General features: G+C 37.0%; 1 protein-coding gene across 2 annotated transcripts in view; it reads left to right on the forward strand.

Annotated features, from left to right (window-relative positions):
- CEP135 (centrosomal protein 135) overlaps window positions 1-19553 on the forward strand; it is a 76657-nt gene that overhangs the window by 23506 nt on the left and 33598 nt on the right. For both annotated transcript variants that reach the window (XM_027600429.2, XM_027600430.1), the window contains exons 11-14: window positions 3436-3659; window positions 8617-8769; window positions 9674-9826; window positions 13790-13867. In XM_027600429.2, the coding sequence (XP_027456230.1) occupies window positions 3436-3659; window positions 8617-8769; window positions 9674-9826; window positions 13790-13867 (608 nt within the window). The remainder of the gene's footprint in view (window positions 1-3435; window positions 3660-8616; window positions 8770-9673; window positions 9827-13789; window positions 13868-19553) is intronic.

A 19553-nucleotide genomic window follows, 5' to 3' on the forward strand; every position in this document is an offset into this window, starting at 1 on the left:
ACACCAGCTAAATGAAGATTTGGGGCAGTTTTTTCCAGACAAAGGGAATGGCAAGAGCAGAGCCCGGTGCTGTCAAATTCCCATGCGTCTCCAGAATTAAAAGAAAGCCAGTGTGCTATGTTAAAAAGAGGCTATATCCTAGGCTCTTCAGCATCCATGTGGATAATCTGTTTTACCCCTTCTCCACTCACTGCCTTTATGACTTGAGCACATTACTTAACCTCTCTATGCTTTAGTTTCCCTGTCTATGCGATTAATGATGGCACCTACCCAAAAGATTATTCTGAGGATTAAATGGGTTAATACATTAAAGTGCTTAGACCTATGTATAAAAGTTTGTAATTTACTTCCTTTCATACCTAGATGTGACCTATCATTTCAGTGTGATCTTTCATATCTGAAACTCCCTGCTTCTCTGTGTTGCAAATGTACCAGCCTACCAAAAATCCAACCACAGGTCAACCAAAATATTTACCTTCTACACATTTGCACACGAGCAACTAAGTACTGCTTGCGTGTGCACCAAACACATCAGTAGCACTGTAAATTAGATGGTCCAGCACTCTCAATGATGTATGGAAATCTTACTTTATATTTCTTACCACTTGATCTACTCTCTGCAGGGAACATTTCAAATGTTTTCCATTCTCAATAAGCCTATGACTCTCATTCCACCTCCCATTCTGAGTGGGCGATCTTCAGGTTCCCTAAGAGAATGGAAGCCATCAGTGAGGCTTTCTGTCATTTTCCTGTCTCAAGATCTTAAACTGTCCATTTTTATCTTCCTTCCTGTTACTATGGAAGTGTGTCCCTCTTAGGAAAGGCCACTGCCTCCGAATGTTCTCTGGGTCCTGTCCTCTCTAATTTTAAAACCTCGCATATTAATTATCTCTTTTCTATAACTTAAGTCTGTACTGTTTTTGTCCATTGACATTTAAACATACTTACTCTGATATGTCTCTTGAGGCAAGGAAAACAAAAGCAAAAATAAACCACCAGGACTACATCAAAATAAAAAGCTTCTGCACAGCAAAAAAAAAAAAAAAAAAAAAAAAATCAACGAAACTAAAAGGCTGCCTACAGAATGGGAGAAGATATTTATAAATGACATATCTGACAAAGGATTAGTATCTAAAATATATAAAGAACGTATAAAACTCAACACCTGAAAAAGAAATCCAGTTAAAAAAATGGGTAGAAGACATGAATAGACATCTTTCTAAAGAAGACGTACAGATGGCCAATAGATGCATGAAAAGCTGCTCATCATCACTTGCCATCAGGAAAATGCAAGTCAAAACTACAGTGAGATATCACCTCACACCTGTCAGAATGGCTAAAATCAACAACAAAAGAAACAACAGTTGTTGGTGAGGATGTGAAGAAAGGGGAACCCTCTTGTACTGTTGATGGGAATGCAAACTGATGCAGCCACTGTGGAAAACCATATGGAGCTTCCTCAAAAAGTTAAAAATAGAACTACCCTATAATCCATCAATCGCACTACTAGGTATTTACCCAGAGAACACAAAAATACTAATTCAAAGGGATACATGCACCCTGATGCTTATAGCAGCATTATCTACAATAGCCAAATTTTGGAAACAGCACAAGTGCCCCATCGACTGAAGAGTGAATGAGGAAAATGTGTATCTGTATACAATGGAATATTAGCCATAAAAAAGAATGAAATCTTGCCATTTGCAATGACATAGATGGAGCTAGAGAATATTATGCTAAGTGAAATAAGTCAGAGAAAGACAAATACCATATGATTTCACTCATGTGGGATTTTTTTTTTAAAGATTTTATTTATTTGAGAGAGAGCACAAGCAGGAGTGAGGGGCAGAAGGAAAAGGGAGAAGCAGACTCCCTGCTGAGCAGGGAGACCAATGCAGAACCCGATCCAGGACTTGGGATCATGACCTGAGCCAAAGGCAGACGCCCAACCAACTGAGCCACCCAGGTGCCCCGCCTATGTGTGGAATTTAAGAAGACGAATGAGCAAAGGAAAAAAGAGGCAAAGAAACAGACTCTTGGGGCACCTCACTGGCTCAGTCGGAAGAGCATGTGACTCTTGATCTTGGAGTTGTGAGTTTGAGCCCCCCCCCCCCACTGTTGGGTGTAGAGATTACTTAAAAAAATCTTAAAAGAAAAAAGAAACAGACTCAACTCAAGAGAACAAACTGCTGGTTACCAGAGGGGAGATAGGTGGGGGGATGGGTTAAATAGGGGATGGGGATTAAGGAGTGCATTTGTCTTGATGAGCGCTGGGTAATGTATGGATTGAATCACTATATAGTACACCTGAAACTAATATTACACTGTATGCTAACTAACTGAAATTTAAACAACAAACCCATGCTTACCCTTTTCCCATTCTATAACAAAAACTTTGACCCATTGCCCTCCAGCCACCCTTTTTCTTTTTCAGTTTTAACATTTTGAAAGGTCATCCACCTTTGCTGCTTCTGCTTGATCACTACTACCCTTTAGCTCCTCAGTCTGTTCCAGTTGGCTTCCGTCCCCACCTGAGCTGCTCTTGCAAGGGCTTCTCTCATCCCCATTATACTAAATGCAGTGGACACTTTTCATTCATTAATTTATTTGACTTCTTAGCATTTAACCCAGTAGCTCATTCCTTCCCACTCTCCTACTTTCTTCTTACCTCTCTCGTCACTCCTTGGGATGAATTCGCCAATTCATCCTCCAGATTGCATTGCATGCTATTCTTTTGTAGATTTTATCCCACTACACAGTTAGAATAACTGTTTGATCTTAGCTGTATTTTTCATACGTGTATTCTTAGCTAGTGCTGGGCATAGAGTAAATGCTCCATAAATACCTGTCAAATGAATGAAAGAAGAGATGAGGGAATCAGAATATGTCTTGAAAATCATTTCATGCCTCAGAGTTAAATTAGATTGAACCATGTGAAATTACCAGTATTAGCGTACTTGTGACTCATGAAAAGGTAACCTTTGTTGTAAAAGTTAATAGTTGTACTTATTTGGAGAAAGATGAGTTGTTTTGATTTCTTTTTGTAATACTGTATTAAATTCAAACTTAATGTTAAAAATCATGCATATTATGATTAATTACTTTTAGATAAATTTTCTTTTAATGCATTTTCAGGTCACCAGAAAGTACCATGTGGTAGTTCATTCTATAGTACTAAATGATACCATCCTTGTGAGAAGACAAAAGTAGGAGGACTTTGATTTATTAGATTTTATTTAAACTTTTAATGTAATTTGTGCTCTTTTTCTTCATTTTTCTCAATATTTACCTCTTTGATATCAGCCAGTGCTAGGTGATATACAAAAGTTAATGATTTTTAGTAGCTTGTATTCTAAAACTTATTGATATAATGTATTTGGGTAATTGTATAATTTATATGCAACACTTTTAATATTTAATTACTTTAATTCACAGAAAGAGAACTTACTCTTGAAGTTGAAAGGATGAGGCTAGAACATGGAATAAAACGTAGAGACAAGTCACCGTCTCGTTTAGATACATTTCTGAAAGGTATAGAAGAAGAACGAGATTTTTATAAGAAAGAACTAGAAAGACTCCAACATATAATACAGCGAAGATCTTGCTCTACAAATTATTCTACACGTGAAAAAATTCCAATATTTAAAACACTAGAAAAGGTAGTATCTCTTTTTAAGGATGATTGATAATCAAAAGTGTATCTTTATGAACAAACTTTTCTGATGTGATTATTGTATTAAATATAACTTATAATATTTGTTTTTTAAAAGTTTTTCTTGGGGCGCCTGGGTGGCTCATTCAGTTAAACATCTGACTCTCGGTCTCAGCTCAGGTCTTGATCTCAAAGTCATGAGTTCAAGACCTGCCTTGGGTTCTGTGCTGGATGTGGTGCTTACTTAAAAGCGTGGGGTGGTGCACCTGGGTGACTCAGTCGGTTAAGCATCAGCAGACTCTTGATTTTGAAAGGCTCATGTCATGATCACAGGGTCATGAGATTGAACCCCAAGTCGGGCTCCTCGCTGGGCATGGAGCCTGCTTAATAGTCTTCCTCTCTATCCCTCTGCCCCTCCCCCTCACTCATGTATGCACTTACTCTCTCAAAAAAAAAAAGTTTTTTCTTAATTTTGATTTTTTTTTTTACACGACCTATACTGTAGAAACATTGCATTTATTATGAAAACTACTTAAGCACAAAGCAAAACATACTGATTTTTGGAAATTAAGGAAAGATGAATAGCTTATTACGTATGTAGGGTAAGTACAGGGACATCTGGGTTTCCAGAAAGTGGAACTAGTAATTCATGCTACTGGACATTTCCTTTCTTTCTATCCTTTACTCTTGGTATCAGCTGCATTTTCTCTCTCAAAGCAGAGTGGCTTCATCCACATGGCAGACGACATGGCTTCTTGCTATTCCCAGCCTTGGACCAGTCAGAAAGGCTGGTCCCATTGTGCACACCAGACATCTTCCATGTTAACCACTCAACAGGAGCTGGTAGAGTGTGGAAGTGAGTGCAGGGCAGGTCTTCCCATTTGTGTGCTACAACACATAAGTTGGTAGTCTAAAGATGTATATTAGTTAAGTTAACCATGTTTCTTGAGAGATTAAAATCATGTATGTCTATTTTAGGTCTTAATTATTTTCAGTGTTTTATGAGTATCATTTGACTTTTTCATTCAGGTTTTTCTTTTTTTTTTTAAGCTTCGGAGCTATAGGAGTCCTGGAGGCTTATGACTCTAACATTATCTACACACTAGATAAAATTAGGGGAAGTTGGGACTAAAAACTCAAAACATTTAATTTCAAATGCTTAAAAATATCAAGTCCCTGTGACATATACATGAAGATAATAGGTTAAAAAAAATTCAGGCTTGGCTGAGTTTACTAGTTTCATCATTTTTTTTCCTGAAGATCCTGTGTCCATCGTCAGATGGTTTGGGGTTGTTTTCTGATTGGACTGTTTTTTTTTTTTTTAAAGATTTTATTTATTTATTTGAGAGAGAGAGAATGAGAGATAGAGAACACGAGAAGGAAGAGGGTCAGAGGGAGAAGCAGACTCCCTGCTGAGCAGGGAGCCCGATGTGGGACTCGATCCCGGGATTCCAGGATCATGACCTGAGCCGAAGGCAGTCGCTTAACCAACTGAGCCACCCAGGCGCCCCTGATTGGACTGTTTTTTAGCTTCATTGGCTAATGGCTGAATTTGATTTACAGGTGTTAGTAAAAACACTACGCTATGTTATCTGTTACAAGCAGAATGAATTGGTGGGAAAATGCTGTATAAGTTAATTTATGTGTTACTGAGTTGTTTTTTAAGCCCCATGTATACTTAGGACTCAGAAAAAATGAATCACTGAATTGATCACCTTTATTGCATAGGAGAATCTTCCATAAAATGGTTGATTAGTTTAATCACGTATTTATTCAGTAAAACTGAGTAGACATCTCAAAGCTTTTAACCTAAATATTTGATTTAACTCCTCAGTATGGCTTTACAGTTGAAAAACAAACGAGGTATTGTTGAGGTACTGGTAAAATTAGAAGAGACTTTTATCCCTTTTCAACTTATGTATTTTCTTAAAATGTTCTAATGTTACCTGACACAGATCAAGAATTCCTTTTCTAAAGTTTAGAAAGGTAGGGTGATCAGAGCATTTTAGAGTTCCAGTAATAAGTTGCAGGAATGGCAGGGAATAGTAGGTGTGTACGTGAGTGAAATGGGTGAAGTGTATAACAGTTGTGAGTTCTGGGCACTAGAGAGTGCATCTGCACCTAAACTTGGGTATTTTAAACATGTTTAGAAACTACATAGCAAACAAAGTCCTCTAAAGCTGGATTTGGTACACACTGAGTTTTCAAATCCTGCTTTATGGCAAACTGTTAGGCACAGTTTCCTTAGGATTGCAGTAACTCAGAAAAAAATATTGATATTTTTAATCTCAGTGATCTTTGTCAAAAATACACCCGTTGATACTCTACTGTCTGTGTAGCATGAGCACTGCCTCCTTCTCCTTGTGCTTGTACTCACTATGGTTCCAGTCATGAGTTTCAAGTATAGTAAAGTTGAAAGGGCTTTGGAGTTAGAGACACAAACTGTCTTTATGACCTTGGACAGGTTACCTCACTTCATGAAACCCATTTCCAAAGGTTACATGAGATGATAAGGGCCCAGCATTACACCTAGTTCCTAGTAAATATTTCATTCCCTTATTTGCTGGTTCAAAACACATCAGGTCTAGGTACAAAGTTAAATTCCGTTCAACAGGTACATATTAAGTGCCCGCTCTGAATGAAGCACTGGATGTGAGATAAAGAAGACATAGTTTCTGTCCTTGTAGCCTTTAGTATTGTGCATGTATGTGCATGAGCTTGTGTGTGTGTGTGTGTGTGTGTGTCAGGAACAATGGAATGGTAAAAGGGAATTATTAACAATTACATATGAACATAAATATATCTGCATATTTATATCTATATAAGGTATGTTTAGAAAAGAGCTAGAATTCCTGCTTAAGAAGGCCAGTCAGTACTGTTGGAGAATTCATTCATTTTAGGTACCATGCTAGGCCACTGAAGGTGTGGTCAGACCAGATACCTACTGTGTCTCTTCATTGAGCTTACATTTTAGTGGTAAAGACATATATTAAACACCTAATCATGTTAATAACTTTATAAGTTCGTTTATAGTGTTAGTGAAAAAAGGATACAAGGTTTCAGAATGCTCTTAAGAATACAAAGAGGGAGATCTAAATTAGACTGAAGAGTCAGAAACTCCTGAGAGAAGGTGACATTTAAGCTGAAACCTAGACAGTAATGAAAATAGACTGTCAGATCTTTTTTGTTTTTTAATGTCCCAACTTTATTTATAACCAGACCCCCAGCTCCCACCCCATCCCAGGTCCTCAGCTTAGCACTGGATGAGCAGTGACACTTCTGCCAAGCCTTGAGCTCAGGAGCCCCTCTGGGCTTTTGCCCTAGCCTGCTGAATTTTGTCAGCCATAGGCAAACTCTGTGATTCCAGGGCAGGGGGATATAGTACAAAGCTCAGCTCTGCTTTGTTCCAGTGCTCAGTGACCACATCTGCAGGACTGTCAAATCTTTATTCACTGAGTACTCCTTTTCTAAAATCTATGCAAACCACCTCCTTTTTGGAAGATACTTTTATGTAGATATAATTAGGTTACAGATTTTCTAAGTCCTCAAACCCTAATCTGCTTTTTTTTTTAAGATTGTATTCATTTATTTGACAGAGAAAGACACAGTGAGAGAGGGAACACAAGCAGGGGGAGTGGGAAAGGGAGAAGCAGGCTTCCTGTGGAGCAGGTAGCCCAATGCGGGGCTTGATCCCAGGACCCTGGGACACTTAACGACTGAGCCACCTAGGCACCCCGTTAATCTGCTTTTGTCCTATAAAATATCTTATCCTTTAAGGCATCCAGATAACTGATCTCATCCATTATGCTTTGGTTTTGCTTGTTTAACCAAGATGATAACTTACTTCCAAGTGGCAGGTTAAGTTTACCTCACAGATATCAAGTCTACATTAGACATGGTTATGTGCACAGTAGATAATGAATAACATATATCAGGATGCTTTTGAATGTACCAGATTATCAGATTATCTCTTCCTGGGGCTTCTGCATTTAGTACTTTAATATTAAGGTACCTTACATCCCCTCGGGGTTGTGAGATCAAGCCCTGCCTCAAGCTTGTGCTGGCTGTGGAGCCTGCTTAAGATTCTCCCTCTCCCCTGCTCGCTCGCTCACGCTTTAAAAAAAAAACAAAACCTAGATCCCAAGTCTACATTTATCACTTTTATTTTCCACATTGTTGTGAAGATAGTGGATCTGTTGAATTGGACTAAAATAATAAGCATCATCCTGTTTTAGAAATGTTGGAAGTATTTGCTTATTGGGTGAACATCCTTAATGTATACTGCCTGGTAGAAATGTCTATATTTCTCTCATTGCAAAAATGGACTTCACATAGGTTGGGGCTGGGATGGTTGCGGAGGTTGGTGTGGCTGGGAAATTGATCTTAGATTCAGTCAGAAAACACTGAAGAATGTGCTAGGCTATAATAGTTACTTATACTGGGTGAGCAGGCACACACATATCCTCCTAGTCTCTTCCCTGGAGAGGGTTGTAAACTAGTGGTTCCCAACAATTAGCATGCGTAAGAACCACCTGGAGGGCTTGATAAACCGTGGTTACTGGCCCTTTGCCCACAGTTTCCGATTTAGTATGTCTGGGTTGGGCCCACCAACTTGCATGTGTAACAAGTTCCTACATGCTGCTGATGCTTCTGCTCTGGGGATTACACTTTAGTTACTGCCATTATAACTCCAGGAGAATGACAGTTGAAGTGTTTGACAGGATCTGATCAAGTGGTATTGGCAGCGGCCAGGGGCGTGGGGGGCTCCTTTTGGGCATTTGAAGGCCGGGAAATTTGCCCCAGTACTGCCTGCACTCTATCATCTGCTGCTCTCATTTTGGATAAAAAAATTGTGTTCCTTTTGTCTGTTAACATTATTCAGTCACTGTCATTACCAACATCCTGTGACAACCATATGGTGATAATTATAACAATGATAACTTGTTTTTAAATTAATGTTTCAGGGTGATTACAACTCAGAAATTCATCTGATCACAAGAGAAAGAGATGAACTTCAGCGTATGCTGGAAAGATTTGAAAAACATATGGAGGACATACAGTCCAATGTTAAATTATTGACAGCAGAAAGAGATAAACTAAGTGTCTTATATAATGAAGTAAGAAATTTATTAAGCCAACAGATTATATAGAACAAGTTAAATATAAGGGAACCAGTATAAATCTTTTAAATTACTGTAATATATGGCCCTTGTTATATTCCTTCATAATTAGAGTTATCTAAGTATGGTAGTAGTTTCTGTTATTGTCCTGTTCCCAAAGCAGAGATTTCTATAATTTTTTCCATATTTATTCTTCCTCTCTTCTAGTTTTTCTCTGTGTTAAGTATGTTAGAGATAATCTCCTACTTCTAAAGCTACCTGAAACAGGTCTTAGCCTGACTCTAAGCCAAGTTTATCCTTGGGATTCAGACATGTTAGGAGTCTATCAAACAGTGGGGAGCACCCACGATTTGGAGATACTGGATATTAAGGACTTAGCCTGTAATTTGAGAAAACTCTAGGGAAACTGAGAATTGATACAGCTTGGCCCAGTTTCAAAGCCTCAGTTGTCAGAGAGCAAGGTGAATATGAACACAGCAAAGTGTCTAAATTTGTTCCATACCAATTTCCCATGAGGTTCTAATGCTACTTTGAGAGAGGGAGAAGGACATGTAAGTTAAAAGCTCAAGTTGAAAAAGCTGTTCTTACTTTTGGAGATTTTTCTTGGAATCTGCATTTGCAAATTGATTCATTTCTGGGCTTTCCCCACCACTGGCTTGGATTTCACCTTTCTTGGGTTTGCTTAGTTAATTACTAATATCCATCTGCTGTCTGGTTTCCAAAATTTTGTAGCTAGCATTTCCCCTCAATCTCCTTGTCTTTTGGGATTTTGTTGTTTTAATCATTTTACTCATTTTGTTGGGATTTGGGAAGAGAGCAAAGGTAGTATGTGTTTAGTTTACTTTTTTTCACCTTTGGAGCATATCCAACGTGTTTTTTATTTATCTTTTAATTCTTTAAGGCTCAGGAACAGTTATGTGCACTAAGACAAGAGTCTACCAAAACCACAGTCTCCCATAATATTGTGAGTCTTATGGAAAAAGAAAAAGAACTTGCATTATCTGACTTAAGAAGGATTATGTCAGAAAAAGAAGCTTTAAAAGAAAAGTTAAAAGTAAGTAATAAGATTGACTTATTTTTGAAAGCTAATTTATAGGGAAAAGGGAGGTCTTTATGTTTTCCTGTGAAGTGACTATTTAGGATGTACAGCTAGATCAGGAGGTTGGCAAACAGTGACACATGAACCAAATCTAGACCATTGTGTTTTTGTATGACCATGTGCTAAAAATGGTTTTTACATTTTGTCATTGAAAAAATAAAGAAAGGAGAGTATTTCATGACACATGAAAACTATGAAATTCAAATTGCATCTTTGGTCAGTGTTATTGGAATACCATGCTCATTTGTGGACTATAGTTTTCTTTGTGGCTTCTGTCGTGCTGCAGTGGCAGAATTGAGTATTTGCAGCAGAAAGTGGCCCACAGATCCTAAAATACTTATTATCTCGTTCTTTAGAGAAAATTACTGACCTCTGATCTCCATAGGAAGTTCCTTCCTCATGTGGAAAGACATTATCTTTTTTTTTAAAATGTAAAACAACTTGACTGAGTTATTCATATAACATTCAGTTCACCCATTTAAAGTGTACAATTCAGTGCTTTTTAGTATATTCACAGACCTGTTCAGCCTACCACCACAGTCAATTTTAGAGCATTTTCATTACCTCGAAAAGAAACCTTGAAACCCATTAGCAGCGATTCTCCATTTTACCCTGGCCTCCTCAGGCCTAGGCAACCACGAAGCTACTTTCTGTCTCTACAGATTTGCCTACTCTGAACATTTCATATAATTGAAACACTTAGTATATAGTTTTTTATCTCTTGGCTTCTCTCACTTTGCATAATGTTTTCAAGTTCATCCATGTAGTATGTATCAATACTTTATTCCTTTTTATTGTAGAATAATATTCCATTCTATGGATAGAAAACATTGTATTTTCATTTATGTGGTTTTTACTTTTTGACTGTTATGAAAAATGATGCTCTGAACATTCATGTACAACTTTTTGTTGATGTAGGTTTTCATTTATCTTGGGTATATACCTAGATTCATATGATAACCATAGCCATTTGAGCAACTGCCAGGCTCTTTTCCAAATCAGCTGTACCATTTATATTCTCACCAGCAGTGTATAAGAGTTCTAAGTTCTCCACATCCTCACCAACACTTGTTATTATCTGTCTTCTTTGTTATCATCATGCTGGTGGGTATGAGGTAGTATCCACTGTGGTCTTGATTTGCATTTCCTTGATGGCTAATGACATCGGGTATCTATTCATGTGCTTATTTGGCCATTTGTGTATCTTCTTTGGAGAAATGTCTATTCAGATCCTTTGCCCTTATTTACATTGGGTTATTGCCTCATTGTTACTAAACTGTAAGAGTATTTTATATATTCTTGATACAAGCTCCTTATCAGATACATGATTTACAAGTACTTTCCCCCATTCTGTGGGTTGCCTTTTCATTTTCTTAATGGAGTCCTTTAAAGCACAAGAGTTTTTAATTTTTATAAAGTCCAGTTTATGTATTTTTTTCTTTTGTTGCTTGTGCTTTTGGTGTGCTATTTAGCGGCAATATCTTATATTTTCTTTTATAATCTCCAAAAAAGTGTGTGAACGTACATAAAGCACTTAATAGTGCCTGGAACATTATAAGAACTCAACATTAGCTATTACTGTTACTATTATGAATTCGTAGTTTGCTTCCAATAAGTATTATTGAATTAATGCTTAGAAATTAGCAGTTCAAGTTAGGAATAAGAATATTTAAGCATTATAAGGGTAGTCTTTATGTCATACATTTTCAGTTGAAATTTTACCCCAGCAGAATATTTTTAATTGGGATCTTTTGGAATACTGCCCTGCAGAATGTGCTTTCTTATAAAAATAAGTGTTAAAATTAACCAAATGGAAAATTTCTGTGCAATATGGCAGCGTTTAGCACAAGCTACTGATTTATTCTTTTCCATATTTGTTGAAAGGACCAAGGACTGTAGAAACAAGATTTTAAAATGCAGTAGTACTGAAAGCTCAGAAAAAGTGAAATTCCTATTACCACAATCTTTCTAGATTGTAGAAGGCAAGATTTATGAGTTTACAGTAGGTCTTTTATTTAAAAACTAAATTAATCATCTCAATCCTTAAGCCTCCTCTAATAGTTTCCTGTTATTCAGCTATCTACCCAGTTGTCAAACCAGGCATTATCACTGCTCCTTTCTCCTGTAAAGCTCTTTTCTCTCAACTAATCACCAAGTCCTATATGTGCTACCTCTTAAATAATATTTAACACTTACTAAGCTCTTTTCATGTTGGGGGCTCTGTTGTAAGTGCTTTTTACATGGGTTATCTCAGTAAATCTTCATAATTACCTTTTCAGATAGCTAATGCTTACAGATGTGGTCTCTGAGTTACAGTTTAAATAATCTGCCCAAGATCATCTAACTGTGAAGTTGCATGGAGTCTGACTCCTGAGCTCACGTTAGTTTCTCTCGACTCTGTGTACTTCTTTCTGTTCCCCTGCTGCCATCCCATTCTGGCCATTATTCTCTCCCAACTGCATTAGTGTATCAGGAGCCTCTCAAATCTGTATTTTACACTGAAGGCAGAGTCATCTTTCAGAGATATAAATCTGATCAGATTTAAAATCTATGAACCGGGGACGCCTTGGGTGGCTTAGTCGGTTGAGCATCTGCCTTTAGCTCAGGTCATGATCCCAAGGTCCTGGGATTGAGTCCCACATCAAGCTCCCTGCTCAGCAGGAAGCCTGCTTCTCCCTCTCCCTCTGCCTGCTGCTCCCCCTGCTGTGCTCTCTCTCTCTCTCTCTGTCTCTGACAAATAAATAAATCTTAAAAAAAAAAAAAAATCTATGAACTGTTTTCAAAGACTTCAGTGATTGGCTTTTGCCTACTTCAATGTCTAGCTTCTTTTCCCCAAACTCATCTCCCCCATTTCCCACATCTTATTTTCTCAACTCCAAGCTTAATAGACTTTTTCTTACCCCCAGTTTTCTGCATAGGCTATTGAAAAATCTTTCACCACTTACAGTACTTTCACTTGGCTAATTCCTATACATCCTTTAGAGCCAGGTTAAACATCATTTCCTCACACAGGCAATGAACCCAAGACTCTAGATTCCCTTCAGTATGTTGCCATAAAGTTCATTTTTTCTAGCAGAATATTCATGGTTTTATTATGGTATCTTGTTTAAGGTTTGTCTTTTCTACTAGGCTTTAGTAACTGTGATGTCAGAGGCTTTATCCATTTTACTCACTGTGTATTCCTAACACCTTGCTGGGTGCTTGGTATGTAGTATGTACTCAATACTGGTTGAATGATTTAATAAAAAATGCATATAGCACAGTGACCCTTCCATCCAGATATATAATTCAAGTGTCCAGGTGTCTTTATTGATTTGTTTTTAATGAATAACATGGATAGAAGTATGAATCTGCACTAGAAAAATTCTCAGGGAATACCAGCTTATATCATTTGTTCTACACTTAGCATCAGCAAGAGTTGGATGAGGTAACCTAACCAAAGAAATAGTGCTTGTGTTTACACTGTTGACCAGCCTATTCTTGAAATTCTGATCTCTTGCATGGCCCTGTAGTAGTCTTTCCTGTGTCTTTGTGACCTCATTTCTTCTTTGCCCTCTGCTCCTCTCACACCTCTCATGAGGGCGTACTCCTGATCAGACTTAACCTGCTGCTTTTTCCTTTTATACTTGTACTAATGGATTGACCTGTATAAATCTTTAAAAACATATCCATGCCATTCTGTGTCTTCTATTACAATCGCACATGGAAGTTGTATATAAAGGATAAGAAATTCTTGTCCCCCTTTTTTTTCAACCAAAAGCATCATTATCATGAAATGTCTAATGATTTTCTTTCTAAAACATTTCCATGTTATTAAAAAGACAAATAGAATAGTCCTGTAGACTTGTGTTGCTTACTTTGCTAATTTTGTTTTGTTATCTGCTGTGAATAAACATCTTCCATAAAATTCTTTTTCAGAATCTCCAGGAAATGAGTATTTTTGAAAAATCAAAATTAGAGAAAACTATTGAACATTTGACATGTATTAACCATCAGGTAATTTATCAAACTGGATTTGGGGTAAATTATGTTATATGAATTTCAATTATAGTTTCAATATGCTCTGTGTTTTTAAAATTACAAAATAGTATGCTAGATGCTGGTTAGGAGTATATACTCTGAAGGCCGACTACATGGGTTCATATCCTTCTCTGTCACCTATTACCTGTAGACAGGCTACTCAAACTTCCTATCTCTTGGTTTCTTTATTTGTAAAATGGAATGGTGGTAGTACTTCTAAAGTTTCTGTCACGATTAAACAAGTTAATAGATGTCAAGAACTTGGAAGAGTCGCTGGCATGTTGTAGGCACTCAGTAGGTGTTATGATTATTGTTGTTTTGTTCTTGTTAAAAAATCATAATATAGACATAGCGGAAAAAATGAAATTCATTTTCATTCCTTATTGCTCTCTCTAGAGATAGAATTTTTTAATCAAACTGTTACATGTTCTGAATCCTTTTTTTTTCTTGGTGTTTCAGTTTGGCTAGTTTCCTTTACTATGTCTTCACTGTTTTTATTTACCACGTCTACAAATACTATCATCTGTTTCTATCAACTTTGAGTCAGTTGATTTTTTTTTTTTTTCCTCCTCATCATGGGTTATATTTTCCTGATTCTCTGCATGCCTGGTAATTTTAGGTGTCAGACATTGTGAATTTTATCTTCTTGGTTGCTGGATGGCTTGTATCTCTATAAATACTCTTGAGGTTTGTTCTGGGATACAGTTAAGTCAGATGGAAGTAGCTTGAGCCCTTTCAGTTTTGCTTTTAAGCTTCATTAGGTGGGACCAGAGTAACATTTAGTCCTGGACTAATTTTGTTTCATTACTGGGACAAAACTGTTTTGAGTATGCTATCTATTGCCCTATGAATTATGAGGTTTTCAAATGACTGATGGGAACAAGAATTACTCCTGGCCTACATGATCCCTGAGTATTATTCCCTTTAACTTTTTTTTTTTTCCCTTTAACTTTTTGATGGTTCTTTCTCTGGCCTTGGGTAACTTCCTCTGTACTGAGCTCTGCTCAGCTGAACACTAAAGGGGCACCTTTTATAGATCTCTGGAGCTCTGTCTGTGTAGCTCTCCTCCAGTATCTGCTCTGCAAACCCTAACTGCCTTGGCCTCCCTTGACTCTCAGTCGTGTCTTCTGAACTTAGGGGAACCGCCAGGCTTCACCTGAGTTCCTTTCCCTGTGCCACAGCCTAGAAATTCTTGAAGCAGTAAGCTAGAGCAATCGTAGGGCTCATCTCATTTATTTCTTGTCCCTCACGGGTCACTGTCCATCACTACCTGATGCTCAGTGTCTTGAAAACCATTGTTTTATGTATCTTGTCCAATTTTTAATTATTTCAGGTAGAACAGTCCAGCTTGCCCAGAAGCTGAAAATGAGAATTAATGAACTGAAAAATATAAAAAATATATCTAAAGTACTAGAAGTCATTGGAAAGAGACTAGGATACAGAAAATGTAAAATAAGTTAAAGCCTTAGAGAATAAAGTGAGAAAGTCTAACATATATTAGTCAAAATTCCAGGAGAATGTAATAGAATGTGTGAGAGAGGCAGTATTTGAAAAGATAATGACTGATAATTTTCTAGGTCTTATAAAAAGACAGGAGTTCTCAGATTCAAAATGCACAATGAATGCTGGACATGTAACAGATCCCAAAGAAGAGAAAAAAAAAGAAAAATCCAAACCATTTACTACAGATAAGCAATGTAAGATACTTATGTATGAATTTGCTGGATCTTAATAGAAAATATAATACAACCTTACTGAAAGACAATAAAGAAGACCTAAATAAGTGAAGAGATATATCAGGTTTATAAAAAAGGTGACAGACATGTTTATAAAAAGAATATAAATTCTCCCCAAAGTGATCTGTAGAATTGATGTAGTTCCAGTTGAAATTCCAAGATGGTGTGTGTGTGTGTGTGTGTGTGTGTGTGTGTGTGTGTGTGTGTGTGTGTGTAAATTAACAATGGATTTTATTTATTTATTTTATTTATTTATTTTCTTAAAGATTTTATATATTTATTTGACAGAGACAGCGAGAGAGGGAATACAAGCAGGAGGTGCGGGAGAGGGAGAAGCAGGCTTCCCGCTGAGCAGGGAGCCTGATGCAGGCTCTGGGAACCCAGGACCCTGGGATCATGACCCGAGCCGAAGGCAGATGCTTAACGACTGAGCCACCCAGGTGCCCCTAACAATGGATTTTAAATTTTACATGGAAACAGAGCTAAGAATCACGAAGAAATTTTAAAGAAGAGCATGGTGTGGAACTTAGCCTACCAGTATGAAAGCTTTAGAGTTAGTAATTAATATAGAGGGGTAGTTCACAAGGATTAAAGGAAAATGATAAAATCCAGTAGAGAGCAAACCCACAAAACCACAAATATATGGGAACTTGTTCTATCAAGGACTCAGATCAATGGGAAAAGAAAGGATTATTCAGTAATTATTTCTGGGACAATTGGTTATTCATGTGTATGTATGTGAGTGTATATATATATATACACGCACACATATATATATGTGTATGTCTGTATTAAGAAGGAATTGCATCCTACTTCAAATATACCATACCCAAAAATAGTTGCAACCTTGAATGTTCAAGAAATAGCTACAATTTTTTAAAGAAAATACGGGAGATGGGGCGCCTGGGTGGCTCAGTGGTTAAAGGTCCACTGTTGATCTCAGCTCAAGTCTTGATCTCAGGTCGTGTGTTCACACCCCATATTGAGCTCCGTGTCCAGCAGGAGAAAATCTTTTTGACCTTGGAGAAATAATAATAATAGCAATTTGTATAGCATTTACTTTGTGTCAGGCACTTTCTCAACATTTTATATAATTTTAATTCTGATAACAATAGTATAAAGTAAAGGCTAATATTATCCTTATTTCATACATACATAAACTGAGGCGGAGAGGGAGGGGGGAGCAATTTGCCTAACATCACACAGCAAGTGTCTGTTGCCAGAATGTAAGCTCCTAAACACAAATGAAAGAAAACAGATAAATAGGACTATATTGACAAGAACTTCTTTGTTCATCAAATAGCCGTAAGTTGAAAAAACAGGCCACTGACAGGATTTGCTATACATTTAACCTAAAAAAAAACTTACGGAAGATATGAATTGACACTTCATGGCAGAAGAAATTACAAATGGCTAATAAACATAAAAAGGTGTTCTACATCAGTAATAGAGGAAATACAAATTAAAATCATAGTAAAAACATTTCACATCCATCAGGGTATCAGAAATTAAAAAGTTAGCCTGGCTGGCTCAGTCAGTAGAGCATGTGACTCTTGATCTCAGGGTTGTAGGTTCAAGCCCCATGTTGGGTGTACAGATTACTTTAAAAAAAATTAAAAGAAATTAACAAGTTATAACACATAAATTTAGCAAATACATGTAGGGTCAGGGAATGCAAACTGGTACCTCTTTGGAGGATAATTTGGCATTGCCTAGCGAAGGCATATTCTGTGAGCCAGCAAATCCATTTCTAGGTAAGAACCCTGGTTGGAAGTCAGCAAACTGTTGCCCCCAGACCAAATCTGGCCTTTAGTTTATCTTTGTAATAAAGTTTTTATTGGAACACAACCATGTTCCTTTGTTACACATTGCCCGTGGCTGTTTTTATGTTACCACGGAGTGGTGGCAGCAGACCACAGGGCTCACAAAGCCTAAAATACTTAACTCCCTGGTAGAAAACAAGAAACAATTTTGATGTCAGTTATGAGGAAAATAGAGAAATAGTGGTAATAATTCATACAGTGAAGTATTACAGAGCAGTGAAAATGAGTGAGCAGTAGCTGCAAACATCAGTGTGCTTGAATCTTACAAATACAGTGTCAAAGAACATGCAGTATGATTCTACTTGTGTAGAGTTCAAAAATATACAGACCTATATATTATTTAGGGATTCATACGGATATGGTACACTAACAAAAAAGTAAGAAATGAGAAACACGAGACTCATGGTAGTGGTTATTGTGGCAGGGTTTGGGGGATGTAATTGGTGATTGGAGACTGCTCACAAGTAGTTTCATGGTTCAGGTTATAGGTAATATTTTTAAGCCAGGTAACTTTTGTTGTTCTTTATACTATACATATATTCTTGTTTGTACAAGGTATACCCAAGGAATTTTAGAAGATTTTTAATGCAAAAAACACCCAGTTTCATTTCCCACCTCTTTATTCCCGAAACTACTACCCACAATTCTAATTCCTCCCTGTTTCTAAATAATGTGCTTCTAACTGCTTAGTCTTACTTGTCTTACTTTATCGATTCAAGATTATTTGAGTATCTGATGTTAGATGATGACTTGGCACCCTTCCCTTTTTCTTCCTCCATTACTTCAAACATAGTTTTATTACATATTATACTTACTTTAGTAGTAACTGTTTATATTATTATGACTTCTGGCCCATGGGTCAGCCAAATGAGATAGTACTACTCTTGCCTTTTCTCTTACAGATCTTTTTCCTGGAAGTAATAATTGCTTTTGTTTTGTTTCATTTTATTTTTTGTTACTTTTCTGTTTTCATTAAACCCGTTGCTAATTTTTGTCAAGAACCCCAATATCTCTACCACATGCTCAAACCTATCAGTTCTGTTGTTTCCCACTGAAGACTTCCTTTCTTGAGCTTTCCATCATCTTGCTCCATTGTGGACTCTGTCCTCCTCTTAAGAATTTCTCTGTCCCCCTCTCCTATATTGAATCTCATGTTTTCTTTCCTTCATTCTGGTGTAGCACCTTCTCCAGTGGTTTCCTGGAAAAAAGTACATGGGAGGAGATTTTTTTTTGTTATACTACATGTCTGAAAATGTCTTTATTCAGATTTCATAATTGATTTATGATTTGGCTTGGTATAGGGAAATCTAGATTAGAAAATTATTTTCCCTAAAAATTTTGAATACTGTCTTCCATTGTCTCTTAACTTTCTTTGAGAAGTCTGATGCTATTCTATATACTAGTCCTTTGTACATGTTTTTATTTCTGAAAACTTTTATAATTTCCTCCTTGTTTTCAATTTCTTGGGTAATTTACTGTACTATTCTATTTTCTTTCTCTGGAACTCTTTTTTTTTTTTTTTTTTTTTTTTTTTAAGTAAGCTCTACACTCAGCATGGGGCTTGAATTCATGACCCCGAGATTAAGAGTCAAATGCTCTACCTACTGAGCCAGCCAGGCACCCTTCTAGAACTTTTATTAGTTGGTTTTGGACCTCCTAAAGAGATCTAAGGTTCTTATCCTTTCTCCTTTATTTTCTCTTTGACTTTTTGTTCTTTCTGGGAGATTTCTTTAACTTTATCTTCTAACTCTTCTATTGATTTATTTTAAAATTTAGTTATATTTTTGGTTTCCAGGAGAATTTTCTAGAAAGAGGTAGGAGCTCTCTGGGGTGTGATGCTCCCAGTATAGATTTTCAGCCAGTCTCCTTGTTCTGTTCTTGACCCCAGCCCACCACCTGGTGCCTTCATGTGTTTAGTTTCTTCAAGGCAGATCAGCTAGTTGCTAACTGTGGTTACTTTACATCAATGTTCCTCAACTGGGGTCAGTTCTGCCTCCTAGGAGATATTTGGCAATACCTGGAGAATTTGCGGTTGACACAACTAGGGGAAAAAGTGCTTTTCATACCTAGAAATTCTACTAGAGGGTCTTGCCTACTCAAGAG

This window comes from Zalophus californianus, chromosome 2, assembly GCF_009762305.2.
Source record: "Zalophus californianus isolate mZalCal1 chromosome 2, mZalCal1.pri.v2, whole genome shotgun sequence".
NCBI classification, from domain to species: domain Eukaryota; kingdom Metazoa; phylum Chordata; class Mammalia; order Carnivora; family Otariidae; genus Zalophus; species Zalophus californianus.